Source organism: Tursiops truncatus, chromosome 10 (genome assembly GCF_011762595.2).
Source record: "Tursiops truncatus isolate mTurTru1 chromosome 10, mTurTru1.mat.Y, whole genome shotgun sequence".
NCBI classification, from domain to species: Eukaryota; Metazoa; Chordata; class Mammalia; order Artiodactyla; family Delphinidae; genus Tursiops; species Tursiops truncatus.
Genome location: NC_047043.1, coordinates 71,974,204 through 71,992,298, shown reverse-complemented (window position 1 = coordinate 71,992,298; position 18,095 = coordinate 71,974,204). Strand labels below are relative to the sequence as shown.

The 18,095-nt window shown below is 45.7% G+C and overlaps 1 protein-coding gene across 13 annotated transcripts in view; it reads right to left on the bottom strand.

The window, feature by feature from the left end:
- Positions 1-330: 330 nt before the first annotated feature.
- Positions 331-18,095, bottom strand: part of PXK (PX domain containing serine/threonine kinase like) — a 74,245-nt gene continuing 56,480 nt past the window's right edge. For 3 of the 13 annotated variants that reach the window (XM_019947527.3, XM_073811288.1, XM_019947523.3), the window contains 5 exons: positions 16,468-16,545; positions 15,848-15,934; positions 15,335-15,404; positions 12,218-12,280; positions 331-1,628 (listed from right to left, as the gene is read on the bottom strand). In XM_019947527.3, coding sequence (XP_019803086.1) covers positions 1,417-1,628; positions 12,218-12,280; positions 15,335-15,404; positions 15,848-15,934; positions 16,468-16,545 — 510 coding nt within the window. In that variant the 3' untranslated portion in view covers positions 331-1,416. Of the gene's footprint in view, positions 1,629-3,079; positions 3,117-5,702; positions 5,741-12,217; positions 12,281-15,334; positions 15,405-15,847; positions 15,935-16,467; positions 16,546-18,095 lie in introns of all 13 variants that reach the window. The other 10 variants (XM_033865194.2, XM_033865193.2, XM_019947530.3 and 7 more) reach the window with 10 other exon arrangements.

Genomic DNA, 18,095 nt, shown 5'->3' with positions numbered 1-18,095 from the left:
TCTCTTTAAAGTTAAACCAAAATCTGTGTCAGGTATTTTTCCCACTGCCAACAAACACACACTCTGCCATACACTGCCCTCTTCAGAAATTGAGATGGAAAAGATAGATTTAAATTAGTTACAGAAGCATACAAGTGGTACCTAATTAAAACAGGAACACAGGATTGTTAGCTCTTATTAATTAAGAGGGAAAATACGACACAAAAGAAAATAGAGATAGAATAGGTAGGGAGGAAACTTTAGAAATACTGTGTGAATCTTTTCTTTATATTTACCAAAGTTACTACAAAAAGTTCCCATTTAAAATATCTAGCCAAGCTACAAATAACACATTTTCTAGACATGGTTTATTTTAATAAAAAATACAGCTGAACATTTATCACAGATTACATGAAACTATACACAATGACATTCTCTCTGCATAGTAACCAACAGTGATGTGTGTAACTTGAATTTTTAGATGGATTATTTATAATCCTTTAAAGTGCAATTTATTTAAGGGTTTAAGCAAATCATAGGATAAAGGATCTTTCTAATAAATGAGTAACATTAAAAAGATGATATATTTGGATAAATCTTTGGAAAATCAGAACTGATTTTGCCAGATGTACTTGTGTTGTAATAATAATCCACCCCCACAACCGCCAAACTTGACTTAATTGCTGAGGATTAAGAAGATCCTCTAATTGGCAAGAGCTTTTTCGGATGTCAACATTTTTTTGTCCGTTCGATACATACTAAAAGGAACTAAGAGTCTAGAGTAGTTCCTTTAGCAGCCCTGAGTTCTATAACCACAATGGAGTTCCTGTTTGAACTTAATAGACTGTTACGAACTTTCCCCGTTCCACTTGAAGGGAAAATGAAGAACTCAGTTGCTTCTCTGACTCTCAGCGACATAACTATGCTTTGGGCTACAGTGTTAATGTCTAGGATGAAATTAAGGTAGCAAAAATGGGAGTTATCTAAGAAATAACCAGAAAATGCTTCAGAATAGAGAAATGAACTCTGAGAGGAACATTTCTAGGAGCTGTCTAATGGTATAGGAGGGATTGCGACACGAAGGCCATCCACCACTGTGACTGTATATTGTCATTGTTTTTTGTCCACTTCCTTCTGTTGGTGGAAATAATTGATTCCAATATGCTGCTGCCACCAAAAGATGACCATTAGAGGAAGAGCAAGACTCCTTTACAAGAGTAACAAAGGAGCAAACTATTTCTTAAGGCAGCAATGCCAGCCTGACTTTATTCTACTTGAAGACTATTTCCCTCTTGAAAAGCCTCTTACATGAGCATCTGCGAAGTCGTATGTGACTGTACTGGCTCAGCAATTATTCATCCAGATAGAGGGTACTTTAGGGGTTGCAGGTGGAAGGAAAACAAAACAAATTTTCCCTCCAAGTGTAAACACAAAGCTTTAGCCGATCTTAGGAGCACTATGATCACAGGTTTCGGCTTTCCTCAAAGTTCCTTTTTGGAAATTCTGGATGGAGCTGAGTAAGGCCCCTCGGCTCACACCATTCACAGCCTGGGGCGGAAGCTGTGTGGGCGCCTCTGTGCTCGCAGGAGGCAAGGGAGCTGCTGGTGGCGGAGGCGCAGGTGGAGGAGGTGGGGGTAACGTGGACATCCCTGTGGAGGAAAGGGCACAGTCAGTATCTCCACACACCCTGTATCCGTGCTACTGCTCAGTCCTGGGCAGAAAGGACTTCGGTGAGACTGCAAATGTTTTCCCTCAAACGGGCCAACACACCCTGTACTGTGTGATTTTTTTTAAATACTTGAACAAGAAACGTAGAAGCATTAAAGGGGAATTAATTAAAAGTTGCCATTTCTCCCAAGTAATAGTCATGTGAGAAAAGACTGAACAATATCACAGATTACATGAAACTATACATAGCGACATTCTCAGCATAGATGAGGCTCTACTTCCATTTCCAAACTTTAATCATGGTCCCAAAAGAAAAGTTCCATTAGCTACTTTTTCCAGGTTCCAGGCAGCTCCACCTATTCCTGAGCTAGCAATTAAAGATAGACATCTGTATGCATAGAGCTGGGCTACTGGAATATCAATTACTAGTAAGGGATGAACGGTTCTTTAGCTGCTCCAACACACAATATTTGAAGGACGTGATTTAACATAAAATGACAAATCACTTAGGATTCTCGGCAAGTAACCATTGTCTGCTGGGTTATGGGCTCCCCAGGGGCATCCATCTTGAATAATCATTTCCTATTAGGTTGCATGAAAAAAACATAAAACGCTAATGTTAGCAATGCACAGCAAGGCGCAGAGGGCTTTCTCTCTCCAGCAATGGTATTCTCAGGGAGGAATCTTCCTCAAGCACCCATGTTTCCACTGTGGCCCAACCCAGGGACAGGATGGAAATGCCCTAACCCTACATCTTTGCTGAAGTGTCAGGGGAGACCGGAATGTCGAGCTGTACCCTGGTGGGCAAGGAGCAGGTAACTGGACAGGTATCTGAATCCTCCCTTAGCTTTCAGAAACACAAACATTGGGCGCTCGAATTTTACAGTTTTGAATCAATGAATGAATTGTCCTCTTGGGACAAAATAAACACTAGGTACAGAAAAATCCCTGCTGGGACTTCCCTGACTGTCCAGTGGTTAAGACTCCGTGCTTCCAGTGCAGGGGGGCGTGGGTTTGATCCCTGGTCTGGGGAACTAAGATCCTGCATGCCGCAACTAAGAACCCACGTGCCATGTGGCATGGCCACAAAAAAAAAAAAAAAAAAAAGCCCTGCTTTAAAGAAGAACTTGACTGTGTCACAGTTGTCCCATTTCCTGTGACCCTTGCAGCTCCCCGTGACTCCACATCTCTTTCTAGTCTTATCCTCTACCCCACCCCAGTGCTACCACAGAAGACATTCTGCTAGATGGCTCCCCTACCACCTCCCTCAAACTGCTACTGAGCTGTGGTGATACTAGGTAAACATACCAACTGCTACTTGAGTTTATATGGATGAGTGGTCAGGATCATCCATAAAATACTTAAGTAAGTGCAACCTTTTTCCCAACTGTGATAGGCAATGGTTAAAGCATTGTATTTCATAGAAGACCACTTACCTTCCTTTACATCTTTACCCAAACCTAAGGCAGCTGAAATTAAAGAATCACACAGATGCACACACTCATGCTCTGCAATCTTGGAATTCTCAAAAAATAATATAGCAATACAAATAAACATTAAATACAGACAAATGAACAAAATGTAATTTTCACTGGTTCTGTACAATAACAACTAATGAATGAAGTTCTATTATGTTCTATGCCAAGGTGGATTATGGGGAAATGTTCCTGGCTTTACGTTACAGGGTTACAGAGATAAAAAGGACTTCAAACCTGAAATGACTGTTGAGATGAAAAGAGCAGGGAGAGTAAGTGTGTGACATAAGCATTCCTCTGAAGGGGGTTCTTGGAAAGTGACCCGTAAAATACCAGGAGGAGAGGAGATGGCCTCTGAAGCCTCTTGGAACTCAACTGCAGAGCCCGGAGGACTGAGTGGGCGCCAGTGCCCTCCCAGCTGCCCCCTCCCCTTCCCAGCACTCTCACCCAACGGCCAGAAAAGGGCAGCAGAATCTGGGCTTGACATGTACGGCCCAACACGTACCCAAATGAGTGCCAGCATGTCTGCCTCCCAGCTTTGTGCTTTGACCCTGGCAGAAGAGTCAGTGAGGGTTATAGGCGAGAAGACAGGCCTGCAGTAGCACTTTGTTCCACTAAACGCATGGAATTGGCCATCCAGAGACTGCAAGTCTTCTAGCCCAGGATTCTCGGAGGCTAGAGATGGGCCTCAGGAACTGGACTTGGGTACAGGCTGCTCTCTTGGCACAGAACGAAACTGCTTGGCCCTCGTGAGGAACCATCCCTTGACTTTGGCCTCATTACTAGGCACTCTAAATTAAAAGTGCAAATTCACTACCACAGAGTTTGGGAATTGGGGCGTGGTATTCCGTAAATGGATCTTCATCTTACAAGTAAAGGCTGAAACTGTCTGAATGAATCGCTTTGAATATGTAGGCAGCATAAATAAATACACTGTCCAAAGTGCCACAGGGTAGCCTGTGCCTATAATATGATGCTGAGGGCTGTGAGAAAGGAGACTATGTCCATCCAAGAGGAAAGAGCAGGTCACCTGTGGTCCCCTCACAGAGGGCCCAACCAGTCGTAAAGGGCACGATGTCCCATGAGGTCCACCTTTCATCATTGGGCCTGCAACAACTAGGGCAGATCCTGATATGTATGATTAGGGCCAGGAGCAGCTCAGAATGCTCTGGAAGGGGAGAGGAGGTCCAGGTCTGAAGGTCAACACTGGAGGAGGCAAGAACATAGACCCAGGGACTCACAGTCTCTAATTACAGCCTCCATCGATTTTTTTTTTTTTAAGTTTTTCCTTTTTGCCTCTTCTGTCGTCCACAAAATTCCTTTAAAGGTTCACTGGAGCTTAAGCTACAACACGTTGGTAATGATGTGGGAGGGGGGAATGTTAACAAGGGGCCAAATTCGGACTTGGCTCTTTGGCCTGGAGCAAACCTGGGAACAACTGCCTAATGCCCGGGCCCCCCACTCCCCAAATATGAGGGGGCGCCCCCCCAGAGGCCTCCTATCACCCTCATCCCCAGGCCGCAGACAAAACCAGATTCCGTGTCAGGCTGATTGCCAAATGAATTCACCCAGCTTTGAAAAACATTGGCCTGCAACACCCCAGGATGATGGATGCTCTGAAACAGCTTACCTCCAGTGATCACCAGGTCAGCCCTGATCTCTCCAATCTTACCTTCTCTTAGACAAAAACCCCAAGAGCCAACTACTCCACCCTCCCCAGAACCTCAGATGGGAGCCTGGAAATCCAGCGGAGGCCCTGCAACAGGCCACAGACTGTTGCAGCAAGAGCACAGGTTAGATCTGGGTAGGAATGTCTCGCCAGAAACACCGTCCCTAGCCCCGTCAAAAGGACGTTTGAGCGTCCCCTTGCCTTGGACCAACTCTGACAGTGGGCAGTCTACTCGTGTCTGCGGCCTGGGTTCCTTTGTGGTCTCCACACACATCAGGGGAGGCCACATGGCCGCGGGACCAACACCACACCTACCAGCTACCCTCGAGAGGGAGTGGAGGGCGGGGACCCCTGGAAGCAGGCAGGCCCCAGCTCTCTGGAACCGCCTTAGCCTCTTACCTCAGAAAGACGTGGAGGCTGTACTCATGTCCCAACTCAAGTATTGTTAAGGATGCTTAAAAAAGAACTGTTTTTCCCTATTGTCAGTTATACAAGCTGTAAGTTGCTTCCCTGTGACCAAGAATGCAACTGCCCAGCGCCTTTTCCCCTTTGTCAGAGGGAACAAGGAACCGACACATTTGCAGCAACAGGACTGTGAGGTGCTGGTTTCCAAAATTAAAAGATACCAAAATGCCATGCAGTTGATTTACAGGTTTTAGAGCTCTATTTTAGAACTAAAATCAGAGTGAAAATGAAGATTTTGAAGGTCATGATGAAAATGAAATGAATGTAAATGAAGTCACTTGGGTGCTTTTTAAAGATGCTGTATTTCATTTAAATATTCAGATAAGGAAATTGTCTCGAATCTGCTTTCCCATTTGTTCATCACTTCAGTGAGCTAGACACACTGGGTCCCATTTCACATACAGAAACAGAGCATCTTTAAAGTTAGAAAAATCAGTATAGCTTACTTTACCGAAAATTCACGTTCAAAATGGTGCATGCTCTACTGAAAACAGCAAAGAGAGAGAGAGAGAGAGAGGGGGGACACAAGTCATTATTCAGATTTTAGTGTCATTTAATCAAATAGTAAGAGACAGCAAAATATTAGTCTGAATCACATGCTGATTATTCTTACTGCCGAACTAGGATATACTTAAGTTAACCACAAGAAGCACTGGTTTGTAAACATGACTGTGACCCTTTTAGAACATGGCAAACACACTAACAGAGTAACTAATGAGTCACTTTCCTCTTCATTCTTTTTTTTTTTCTTTCTTTCTTCTGAGATATTTTTAGTTATTTACAAGCACAGCACTCACTTAAGAAGACCCATCACGGTTTTACCTCCCCTGGAAAGCGGAACGGGTACTGGGAGCGTACCTAGTGTACTAAATAAGGACAGTTTATCAAGAGGGGAGAAAAATTAGAACTCATCACTTCCCCAAGCAAGTCTATGGTCTAAAATAGAGAACTGTCTTTTTAAATTTGGGAAGAGCAAGAGCACAGGGACGTCTAAGGTGGGGCCCCTGGGCAGGAGCATGGGGCCTCTCCCCTGAAGGCAGCGGGCTCCAGAGGCTGAATAGGGCAGCGAGCAGCATTAGCTGACCTAAGGCTAGAAAACCATTCAAAAAAAAAAAAGGTGGGAATTCCCTGGCGGTCCAGTGGTTAGGACTCAGCACTTTCACTGCCGGGCCAGTTTGGGGAACTAGGATCTCACAAGGCCCAAGGCGCAGCGCAAAAAAAAAAAGGCAAACATTTCTTCCTATCTTCTTTTTAACTGACTGGATTCCAGGTTAATTGTGAAAGATAACCCTTTCCCTGACGGTGAATCCCAGCGTTCCAAACCAACGTGCCCCACTGCCCAGAGGAGAATCCCTTCAGCGAGGCCCACGTGGGGCAGGGCAGGCTGACCACTGCCGATCTCGGGGGGCTCTGGGAGGATGCTGGGGACACTGCCTGCCCCACCCCCAGCAGCTGAGTACCCTGGAGAGGAGCTCACACACTTGGGCTTGGAAGCGGGGAGGAAGGCTGTGAGCCGGCAGGACAGCAGAACCAACACTGTTTGGAGAAGCACTACAGGGCAGACCTGTGTATCCTACAAACTGCTTTGTGTTTGTGTAGTTTTGAGAAAACGAGGCAGTTCTTAGGGCCAGAGCCATCGATTTTGAGCCTAGAATGGGTTTCAGATTTTGACCTGGCTAGATAAATTCCGGAAGCTCCAACATTCTAAATGAATTCATCTCTTCTTGTGCCTTACTTATTCCTTTTCTTTGTAATTTTTTTTTTTTTTTACTGAAGTATAGTTAACATACAATATTATATACAATATTATATAATATTATATAAGTTACAGGTGTACAATATAGTGATTCACAATTTTTAAAGGTTATAATCCATTTATAGTTATTATAAAATATTGGCTATATTCCCTGTGTTGTACAATATGTCCTGGTAGCTTATTTTATGCATCACAGTTTGCACCTTATTTATTCTTAACCCTCCTTCCTGTTATTCAAGTTCTCAGTCACTCTGTGCCCACAAGGCCCTGTTTTCCCTCCTCCAGTCTCCAGATATGAAACTTCCCTCTCCCTCCAGTCATGCTCACAGACTGGGTTTCTACAGACTGCCAGCTCTCTCTTCAAAAGTATTGCTGAAAATGATAAACTTCAAGCAAGAAGGGCTAGAATTCTCTTGCAAGGCATTCATAGCTTACACTCGACAGTACTTTACTGCTTATAAAGCCCTGTTGTGTACATTATCTACCTCATAAAGACCAAGATATTCTCTTAAAAGACAGCTTCAAAGGATGAAAATTACTTGTCCAAGGCCATCTGGAAAGTGGTGGAGCTACGACCCAAGCCCGGGGTTTCTAACTGTTCTTTTGGAGCTCTTTTCACGCCAGCCAAGCAGAGCGTTTAGCAGCACAGGCCCTGTAGTGCACCTGAGAAAGCAGGCGCTCAGGAGAAATCAAGTAGATGAGCAAAGACAGAACCAAGTTTAAATCTTGGCTCTAGTATCCCCCACTTGTGTGACCTTGGTCAAAGTCCTTTAATGCCACTAGTGCCTCAATTTATTTGTCTGTAAAATGGAGCTATAAGTATAATCCCTGCTCATTGGATAGGGAGGTATTCATGAGGATTAAATAAAACAATAACTATAAATCACTTAGAACAGTGCCTAGCACAGAATAAGCACTCAAAAGATGTTAAACACAATTATTAACAACAACAGTAATAATTTGGGTCTTCTGCTTACTAAGATTTTCCCAAATACTCTTCTGCAAATCTTTTGTTTAAACACACACACACACACACACACACACACACACACACACACACACACACACACAATGGCAAGGCAACAGGTTTGTCTCCTCCCAAAGGGAGGGTAGGAGCAAATATCTGTGTGTCAATTAGGGCCATCTAAACCACTCAGCTCCATGAATACAGAGTGTAAACACTAGCTGGTGACACTGACCGTGACATAAGTCAAGATAAAGTATTTTAAAGTTCTTGAAAGAATGATCCTCTAGAGGCAGGAAACAGAAACCTTAGCAAAAAAAGAAAGTGCTAGGAATGTTCTCACTGAAAAAAAAAAAAAAAAAAAAGTTTTAGAGAATCCCACCCTACCTGATGGAATTGCCAGCAGACTTAAGGAAATATTTCTCCCATCAATTTGGTAAGGATTTCAAGAAGAGGCCCACAGCAGGGAAGTACAGTAAGAAACAGGAGAGGCCCCAGTCCTTACACAAATGCTGGAAAGGGCTCATGAGAGTAACACCCCTTCACTTAGAAACATCTGTCACTTCTGCCCCGTCCTGAAAGCAACTGAGCTGAAAACCACCCTCAGCTACCACAAATGTGCTTAAAATTGATGCTTTCAGGAAGAAAGGCAATGCTGTCAAACTGAACTTGCCTCAGTTGATCTACTGCTGAACAAACTGCCGAAGGGCGGGGTCCACAGTGGGTTTACAGGATGCTTGATTAGAACTGTGAGATAGTCTCCTCTGACTCCCACGCTTTTTGCCTTCTACAGAGGACATAACCCAAACCCAGACACGGAAAGTGACTCACTCAAGGTCTCTCAGTAACTAACAGTGTCCTGAGGGCTTACTGTGTATCAGGCGCTGTTCTAACTCCATGGGCATGGAACCCTCTGGACCCTCGTAATAAACCCCCTAGGCAGGCACTGTTATTAGCCTCCTTTACAAATGGGAAACTGATGCTGAAAGCTCAGCCTCTCTCTACACCACTGCCAAATCAAATCTCGGGGACAGAGTTTTGGGTGAAGTAGAAAAGGATAGCTTTATTACTTTGCCAGGCAAACGGGGACACAGCAGGCTCCTGCCTGGAGAAACTATGTGTCCCCACCCCAGAGGACCTGATGAAGGGTTTGATAACAATAGGTCCAAGGGTGGAGTCTCTGACAAGATCAGGGCGTGTGCCGGACTTGCACTTCCTTAATCTCAACTCAGGTGGTTTCCTGGCTGCTCCTCCCGTGATTAGCAACTCTTCCAATCTGCCCTTTGGAACTCAGGGAAGGTCATGGAACCTGGAGTCTTGCCTACAAGAAAGAGAGGACAAGAGGGCCTCCGTGCCCGGGAGTCCCACAGGGCCTCACTCGGTTTCAAAACCTGAAGCCCAGGGAGGTCAAGTATCTCCTCCAAGGTCCCAGAACTAGCGAGTGGTGATCCTCGAGTTTAGGTTCCACAGCCCAAGGTGTAGTTTCCAAGGGCTCCCAGATCGAGTTGTGTTTGAGATGCTACCTTTAGCAGGAATTCCTTTTCTAAACTAGCCCTTGAAAATGAAGAATTTTCCTTCATTTCTTGAGAAAATTGCATTTTATCATAAAGCTGGAAGACACTATGCTTGACTTAGTTCCCAGATAAACCATAGATGTGGCCTAGAAGTAAAGACATAAATCGGAGTAAATGTGATTCCAGCAATAAGACAGGCAGCGTGCAGAGAGGCGGCAACACAGATGAGCCCAATGAGAAGCCTGGCCTCCTGTCCTGGAAGGAAAAGGACCAGTCTAAGCAGGGGCTTCTGAGCCAGAAGTTGCCACCCTTGGCCTACAGCCTTGCCCTCACCCAGCAGAGACCCTGAAGGCAGACCAAGTCCAAGCAAATCCACCCATAAGGATTTACTGAGCATCTCCCATGGGTACGGTAGCATGAGACTATCACCTGTTTGTAGCTCCCTGATGCCTTGTACAGAACAGAAGCTCAAGATGTCACTTTGTTGGTGGGCTAGTTTTTTCAGGTGGAGATTCTCTATTTAAGAAGGGGAACTACTGGGAGAAAAAAATTACCATGGGTGGACCCCAAGGAAAGCACTTGCTTGAATTGTATCTATCATTTTGGAGCTCCTGAGAGGTGCTGGCAATGTGAGGCCACCTCGGCTGGGGCCTTGTCTGCCTGCTCATCTCTGTGACTCAGCGCTTAGCACAGTGCTGGGCACACAGCAGCTCTCAATAAATGCATCTCCAGTAGATGAATAAATAAACTCACCATGGGTGGCTCGCTTAGGGCCTGAAATGCTAGGTTGATAGGCAAATACTAGCTATTATTTTTATGAGACGCGTTACAATAAATAACCAGCAGAGGTCAGAGTACAGTCTCTGGGGCTGAATCAATAATTTCATCAATAAAACATTAAAGGACATAAAGGAAAAGAGGGAGCCAATACCTCCTGGGAACCTCCCATTTCTGCCAGGCATCGTGCTTGTGGCCTCACATATGTTTCCCTCTGAATCTTTACAACTCCCCTTCAGGATAGGGAACTATCCACCCAATTGCTCCCTCTCGCCTCAGATGAAGTTTTTTCCAACCTTGAGTCTAATAACAAAAGATTCCTCGTTTTCTTCTTGTTTTAAAAGTTACCTCATCTCATGCAAACCTGCTACTGTATGAGAATCCTCCCACTGAGAACTCAGGTCAATTAGAGGATTCATCAAAAATAATCCATATAGACTGAATTCTCCAAGGCGTTTAAAAATGAGCACTGGCAGGTAACTTCCCACGTCCAATGCACACAGCAAAGTGCTCTGAGCTACCGGATAGACACCTCAGTTGTTAAAGGAGGCTTCATGGATTCTCACTATTAATTCTCTCCAGTCTCCTTAGTATGTCTAAGTGGTGTGAAATTAATATCCTATCTTCTAGAAAACGCCTCAGCATGATCTGGGCAGTGGCTCCCCCGAAATTTCCGATCGGCCTATACAGGTCACCTCTACAAAAGACAGAGAAGTCTATTTTCTATATTGATCAATATTTGGAAGCTTTCTTGTAAAATCTGCTGACAAAGTCAGACAGGAAATAGAATATTATCCCCCATCAGCCAGGTACTTTGCTATTAAAATAGGCCCTGGGCCCAGAACACTCGACAGCAAACTACCAGTAACCAGGCTCGGCCAGCAAGGAGAGACACCCACCAGACAGACGCGAGGCCTTCAAACCGGTCTCCTTACATTTGACTGTTGTTTGGGGGGGTTTTTTGGGAAGGTCAGTTAGAAGCATTTGAGAGCTGTCGGGTTATGCTCTTGGTAGCTCCTGGGCACCACTTTAAGCCTTAATGAATATGGTGTCATCAACTCATAAATCAACCCCAGCCCGTGACTCTCCCTCCAGACAGCTGCAGCAGCTCTTCCAAGCACAGCCAGCCGACAAGCTCTGAGTGGCAGAACCGACTTCTCTGACATCCAGAACATCTGGTTCAGTTAAGAAGTGAAAGGAGATACTGGTGCCCCAGTGCGTTTTTATGAGGCTTGCAAAATGGTTAGGAGAGAGCTATTAGTTCAGAAAAGAAAGAAGAAAGATAGCATTATGAGGCCACTCCACAGAATTAGAGATAATTTTTATAAGTATTCCCTGAAATAAACTCTTTTTACATTTTTCAAACAAAACTCCCAGTATCTATCTGATTTAAGTCACAAACGCAAAACAAAGGTTAGCTAGCCACAGAAAAATATTCAGGTGATGAAATGCAGAGCAGAATAAAGCACAAATAGTTATCAGGAAATCAGAAGCTCGGTGGGTAGTTCACTCCCACACCCAGGCATTTCACCAGCTGTGCCCTGTGACAAAGCCGACACTGTGGCTGGTCTCCCTGAGGAGAGAGCCCTGGCAGGACCGGGCCCCCGGGCAGCAGCGCGATTGTTTTGTTCAGCTGAGCGCGTACCCAGACAGGCTGTGATCTGAGGAGCCTGCGTAGGCTTTTCAGTAGAGAGAGCGAGCTGGAGGTGGGGGCAGTGAGCAGCCCTGAAGCCGACCATCCCGCTCCCCGTGAAATCCGACTCTAGAGACCTGGACCCTGGTCTCTCCCAAGTGACACTGCTAATCTGCGCTCCCACTGGTTTCTCTGGAGGAGGCTGGTCCCCTCTGACCCCTGAAATGTTTGGGCCAAGGTGAGAAGAGAAAGCCCCACCCTTCTCCCGGGCTGGTGCAGAAGGGGAGGAAGGCAGCTTTCTCTTCCTCCTCACTAACCTGCTGTGGAGGGTGGAGTCGGCGATGACGGGGATGTGAGAGGTGAGCTGGCCCCAGATCCTGCTAAGAGAAAACACAGAGAGACCCTCATGGGGACCAAAGGAAGACATGTGGGGCTTGGCCGGAGCTGGCACCCACCACTGTCTGAGAATCTGCACTGGGCTGAGTGTGTGAGCCTTGTGGGAAAAAGCGAGGCTGGGCAGAGAATTCAGGGACGGGACCCCTGACCACAGGCGTCCAACCCACTTCCTTTCCCAGGCCTCGCTGCCTCCCACTGCTCCCCACAGCCTGCCTGGTTTGCAACCAACTTTGTGCAATCCAATGGCTTACGCAACTGGCTGCAGTTTCTCTTCCTGACCCAAGCCCTATCCTCGGGTAATGAAAGACAAATGACAGTGCCACAGCAGTAGAGGTGACAGAGAAGGGCAGGACCATCTGGGGGAGGCCTCTCCAAAAGAAGCGAGAGTTCCCCACCACGTCCACCCAGGAACACTCTCTGGAGAAGTTCCATTTTACCAGCAGGCACATTCAATTGATTAGGATCAGCCTACCCAGTGTGTGGATTTCCCAGGCCTTTTCTTACCTGAAATTGAGTAAATACCATGATTTACATCAAAATAGTGTGCATATTCCCATACGTTGCATGCTTTTTCTGAACCTAGTAACCTTTTATATTTCAAATATTGCCAAATTCCCAGTATCTCCTCCATTGCTCAGAAATCCCCAGAATGCGTCCTCCTGGCTTGACATGAAAGTAGCCCAATGAGCAGATGGAAGCTCCCACATGAGCCCCCTCCCTCACATGGCAGTCCTATCAAGGGGTTACCAAAGCTCCTGGAGGGCTGGGGCCATGCCCCTGAGAAGCCACTAGCTGTCCTGGGGCAGCCTCCCACCACCTCCCTCACACCCACAGGACGTGGGGGGCACAGCACGGACACTGAGCACGAGGAGAAATGTCCTAATGAAGCCACACCTCCCTCCAGCTGAATACCCTTCCACCATCTGCAATATCCTCTCGTCTCCCTATAAAAGGGAGAGGCGTTTCACTGAAAAAGATGGTGAAATTCAACCCATCCTGATATCATACTGCTTGTAGTGCTAACACAGATTTTAAGGGGGAGAAGGTTTGAATTTGTGATTCCAGTGGGGTGTGGAGATGATCTATACATTTCCACCAACTGCTACTTTGCTTTCCTAAACTCCCTGAGGTGGTGTCTGGGGGTCCTTGGCATCCCATCCAGCTGCATCTGGCAAAGAGCCTTGCAGGCAGGCAGGGCCTCAGGAAGGTGGAGTACACCAAGCCAGGCTTTCTCTGCTTTATAAAGAAGTAGATGGGGCTTCCCTGGTGGCGCAGTGGTTGAGAGTCCGCCTGCCGATGCAGGGGACACGGGTTCGTGCCTCGGTCCGGGAAGATCCCACGTGCCGCGGAGCGGCTGGGCCCGTGAGCCATGGCCGCTGAGCCTGCGCGTCCGGAGCCTGTGCTCCGCAGCGGGACAGGCCACAACAGTGAGAGGCCCGCGTACCGCAAAAAATAAAGAAATAAAAAAATAAAAGAAGTAGATGCTGGACAGAGTGCCTGCCAGGGTGACAGGCTAGTTGGAGACATGAGTCTCAGCCTAGTGATGACAACGACTGGCCTATGTCCATCCCATCAACCATGGAGAAAACAGACCTCCAACTCTGAAATTAGCCGCCGGCCACAACAGCCTCCAGCCCCTTCTCCTCTCCTAGCCTCCATCCCCAAGGAGCCTGCCTTGGTCCTCACAGGGACCTCCAGGGCCTGGAGCCTCCCCTCCTTCTCTTCCCTCCAGAGCCCGTCTCTGGCTTGGCTCTCGAAGCAGTGGTGCGGGCACGATTCCCACCCTCCCTCTGGAGTCTATGATCTTCTTCCATCCCAACTCTTTCAATTTCAGCTCTACCCACACTGCCTGCATTCTCTGGCTATGGCTAGACCAGCCTTCATTCAGGTCTTGCGAACCCCTCACTTCTTCTTCTCTTGCCCCTGGCAGATGCCTTCCTCACTGACTTCCCTGAGAAGACCTGAGAAGGCATGAGCTGTGAACACCCTCAATTTCCTCCCTTCCTTCCACTTTTAAACACCTCTAACTCTTCACCTACCCCTCCTGGCTCCTGACCCCACGAAGGGATGGATGGGTTTCCTCCAAGGCTGAGACTGACAGCTGGACACTTGATGCTAACCCTTTGACCCCCAGCCCCCTCACTCCCCCCAACAATCACTCTCTCTGTTGCATCTTCAACTTCTCCGTCTCTACTTGGTCCTTATCCCGCCTGGAAGTATATGCAGCTATCCCTCAACCTAAAAAAACCCTCCCCTTCCTTTGGCCCTCCAGGGCTAAACCAAAGCTGCCCGTTAGGATGAAACCTTCCCTTCTCTGTGTGGAACTCTACTTCACAGACCATAAGGCAGAAGAACTAGAAGGTCCCAAGGGATCACTTGATCTGATTTCCAAAGATGGGGACATTAAGGCCCAAAGCCAGCAGGGCTGGGCAAGGGGCATCCAGGAGTGACAGCAAGGATGGCTAACTCATGACACTGCACTCTGTGCCATCTTGGCCCTCCTGGAATGTGGCTTTTTGCGATCCCCACACACTATAGAGGCCTCTCCTTGATGCAGGAGGGCCTATCCTTCTGCCATGTGGGCACCAAGCAGAGGGCGGGATTTACGGCCATTTCAGTTCCTACAGGCTCTGCTGATAAACAGGAGGCCTTGCACTGTAAGTTGGGTGGGTTTTTCTTCCAGGGCTGATGCTGCCATCAGTGAGGAGGCTGGTTACCCAGTAAGCGCTGAGGTGCCTTCTAGCACTTGAGTCCTGTGAGCCTCCGAATGCTGTGGCAATCCTTCCCTGGGGACAGAGTTCTTTTGTCCTCTGCACTGGTCACCACACTGCCCAGGAGGACCCAAGAACCCTTGACTCCTGGTCCTAACCTTTGGGCCCTGGGCCCCACTACAACCTATAACCAGTTACCTGAATTATTGGCCTGGCCCCACTACAACCTATAACCAGTTACCTGAATTATTGGCCTGGCCCCACTACAACCTATAACCAGTTACCTGAATTATTGGCCTGGCCCCACTGCAACCTATAACCAGTTACCTGAATTATTGGAGTTGCTGTATTTTGCTGAATGCTCTTCATTATTTTCAACAGCAGATCGTTTTGACTTCTTTAAAAATAAAAAATAGAGGGGGAAAAGCGAAGAATAAACATACCAGAATAAAAACATTTTCCAGGCATAGTTAGACTAGCTACACACAAAGTCATATTTGGTCTCATAACTGAACACAGTGAAGAAGCCACAAGCCAAAACTAAAGGGAGAAATAAAACCAAGAATGCTGAGTTCACTCTCTCAGGCCAGTCATTTCCCGCAATTACATTAAGGCCATAATCAGCCCAGCAAGCCAGGAAACTCTATGGTCCATTTCTCTGCTGATATTATATGGCTTTTCTTTCAGAAGCTGCAAACCAGTCATCTGGAAATGGTTTTAGCTTTCATGGAGATAAAGCACAGAATCTGTCATTAACTAAATGGGCACCATTAACCTAGAACTTTTTTCACATCTAGTCACGAATTCGCAAGAAAAAATTCAGAGAGACACCGGACTTACCTTTCGAGCTAAGATCTTCCTCTTTTTTCTTTCTTCTTCGGATCCATGGTGAGACTGAGCTCTTGTCAGTCTTCGATGCTGGTGGATCTTTAAGAGACCACAATTCACCACAACTGTAAGCATATCCTACACTAATGAAAATCTCTAACATGTTTTGCCAAATCAAATCATTTGGATGAAAAATCTTTCCTTGCTCAGCCTGTCTGCCTCCAAGCTTGGGTCTGGATGTCTGGGAGAAGAGTGTGCCAGCAGATGAAGACCTTTCTCTCTCCCCGAGTTCCTTCCTGCCTTTCTCTCTCTTATGGAAAATGAGAGTGGTCCCCAGCACCCTTAGAGCATGGAGCATGTGTGCCCCACCACCACCCAGTCTTCCCTGATCATAAAGGAGGACTGCTCTTTGTGGACATGTTTGTTTCCCCCACAGGCTGAGGTCCTTGAGGGTAGGACTGTGAAGTACTCAGCTGTCTTGTAGCACTGAACATGGAGCCTGGTCCAGAGCAAGTATGCAAGAACTGTTTATGGAATGAACACTCAGTTACAAGTAAATCACTGTGATCACCACAGCAGAGGATGGGGACACTAAAAGATCAAAAGGCAATGAGGAACTATTAGCAATTTACCTGTTTCTGTTCTTCAATTAGCCTCTTTTCTATACATTCTTTGGCAATTCTCAATGCCTCTTTTAACTTTGTGGGGATCTGAAAGAAGAGAAAGTACATAATCTACTGAGTAAAACAGCTGGAGAGTCTCTCAAGTCCCAGTTTGAATAAAAAACAGTTGCTAGTCAAGGAAGAGGACACCTGGAATGAAATCAGTTACAAGCTGTCCACTTGACTCCTATCCTGGCCACTTCTGGTATCCCCAAACACACTCACCTCATTAGCATGTTTTAGCAATAAATATATAAAACTAACACATAAATAAGCATGATGTATGTTTCAAGTATTTCAAGTTATTCTCAAGGAACCCCAAATTACCAAAACAATCCTGAAAAAGAAGATGGAAACTGGAGGCCTCACGCTCCCTGATTTCAAAATGTGTTACAAAGCTACAGAAAACAGTGTGATACTGGCAATAAAGACAGACACACAGACCAACGGAACAAACAGAGAGCCCAGAAATTAACCCTCATGCCAAAAGCACACAGTGGGAAAAGGACAGTTTCTTCAATAAATGGTGCTGGTAGAACTGGATATCTACATGCAAAAGAATGAAGCTGGACCCCAACCTTACACTGTATGCAAATATTAACTCAAAATTGGATTAAAGACCTAAACCTAAGACCTAAAAACATAAAACTCTTAGAAGAAAACATAGGGAGAAAGCTTTGTGATAATGGATTTGGCAATAATTTCTTGGACAGGACACCAAAAGCACAGGCAACAAAAGCCAAAATAGACAAATGCGACTGCATCAAGCTTAAATCAAGCTTAAAACTTCTGAACATCAAAGGAAACAATCAACAGAGTGAAAAGGCAACCTACGGAATAGGAGAAAATAAATGGAAATCATACATCTGTTAAGGGGTTAATATCCAGCATATATAAAGAACTCCTACAACTCGAAAACAAAAACATAAGTAATCAATTAAAAAATGGACTTGTCACCAAAAATGGATTATGCCACAATAAACCAGAAAAAAAATAAATAAAGAGCAGAAAATCAAAGGAAAAAATGGCAAAGGACCTAAACAGACACTTCTCCAATGAAGATACACAAATGGCCAACAAGCATATGGAAAGATGATCAATAGCTCCAATCATGACAGACATGCAAACCAAAACCACAATGAGATATAACCTCACATATTAGGATGGTAACTATCAAAAAAACAGAAAATAACAAATGTTGGTGAGGATGGAAAAAATTGTACACTAATGGTGGGAATGTAAAATGGCATAGCAGCTATGGAAAACAGCATAGAAGTTCCTCAAAAAAATCTAAAAATAGAATTACCATATGATCCAGCAATCCTGCTTCTGGGTATATATCCCAAAGAACTGAAAGCAGGATATCAAAGCATGCCCCATGTTCATTGAAGCATTATTCACAATAGCCAAGGGATGGAAGAAACCCACATGTCCATCGATAGATGAATGGATAAATAAAATGTGGTATATACACACAGGGGAATATTATTTGGCCTTAAAAAGGAAAGAAATACTGTCACATGCTTATAACATGGATGAACCTTGAGGACATTACACTGGGTGAGATAAGCCTGTCACAAAAGGACAAATCCTGTATG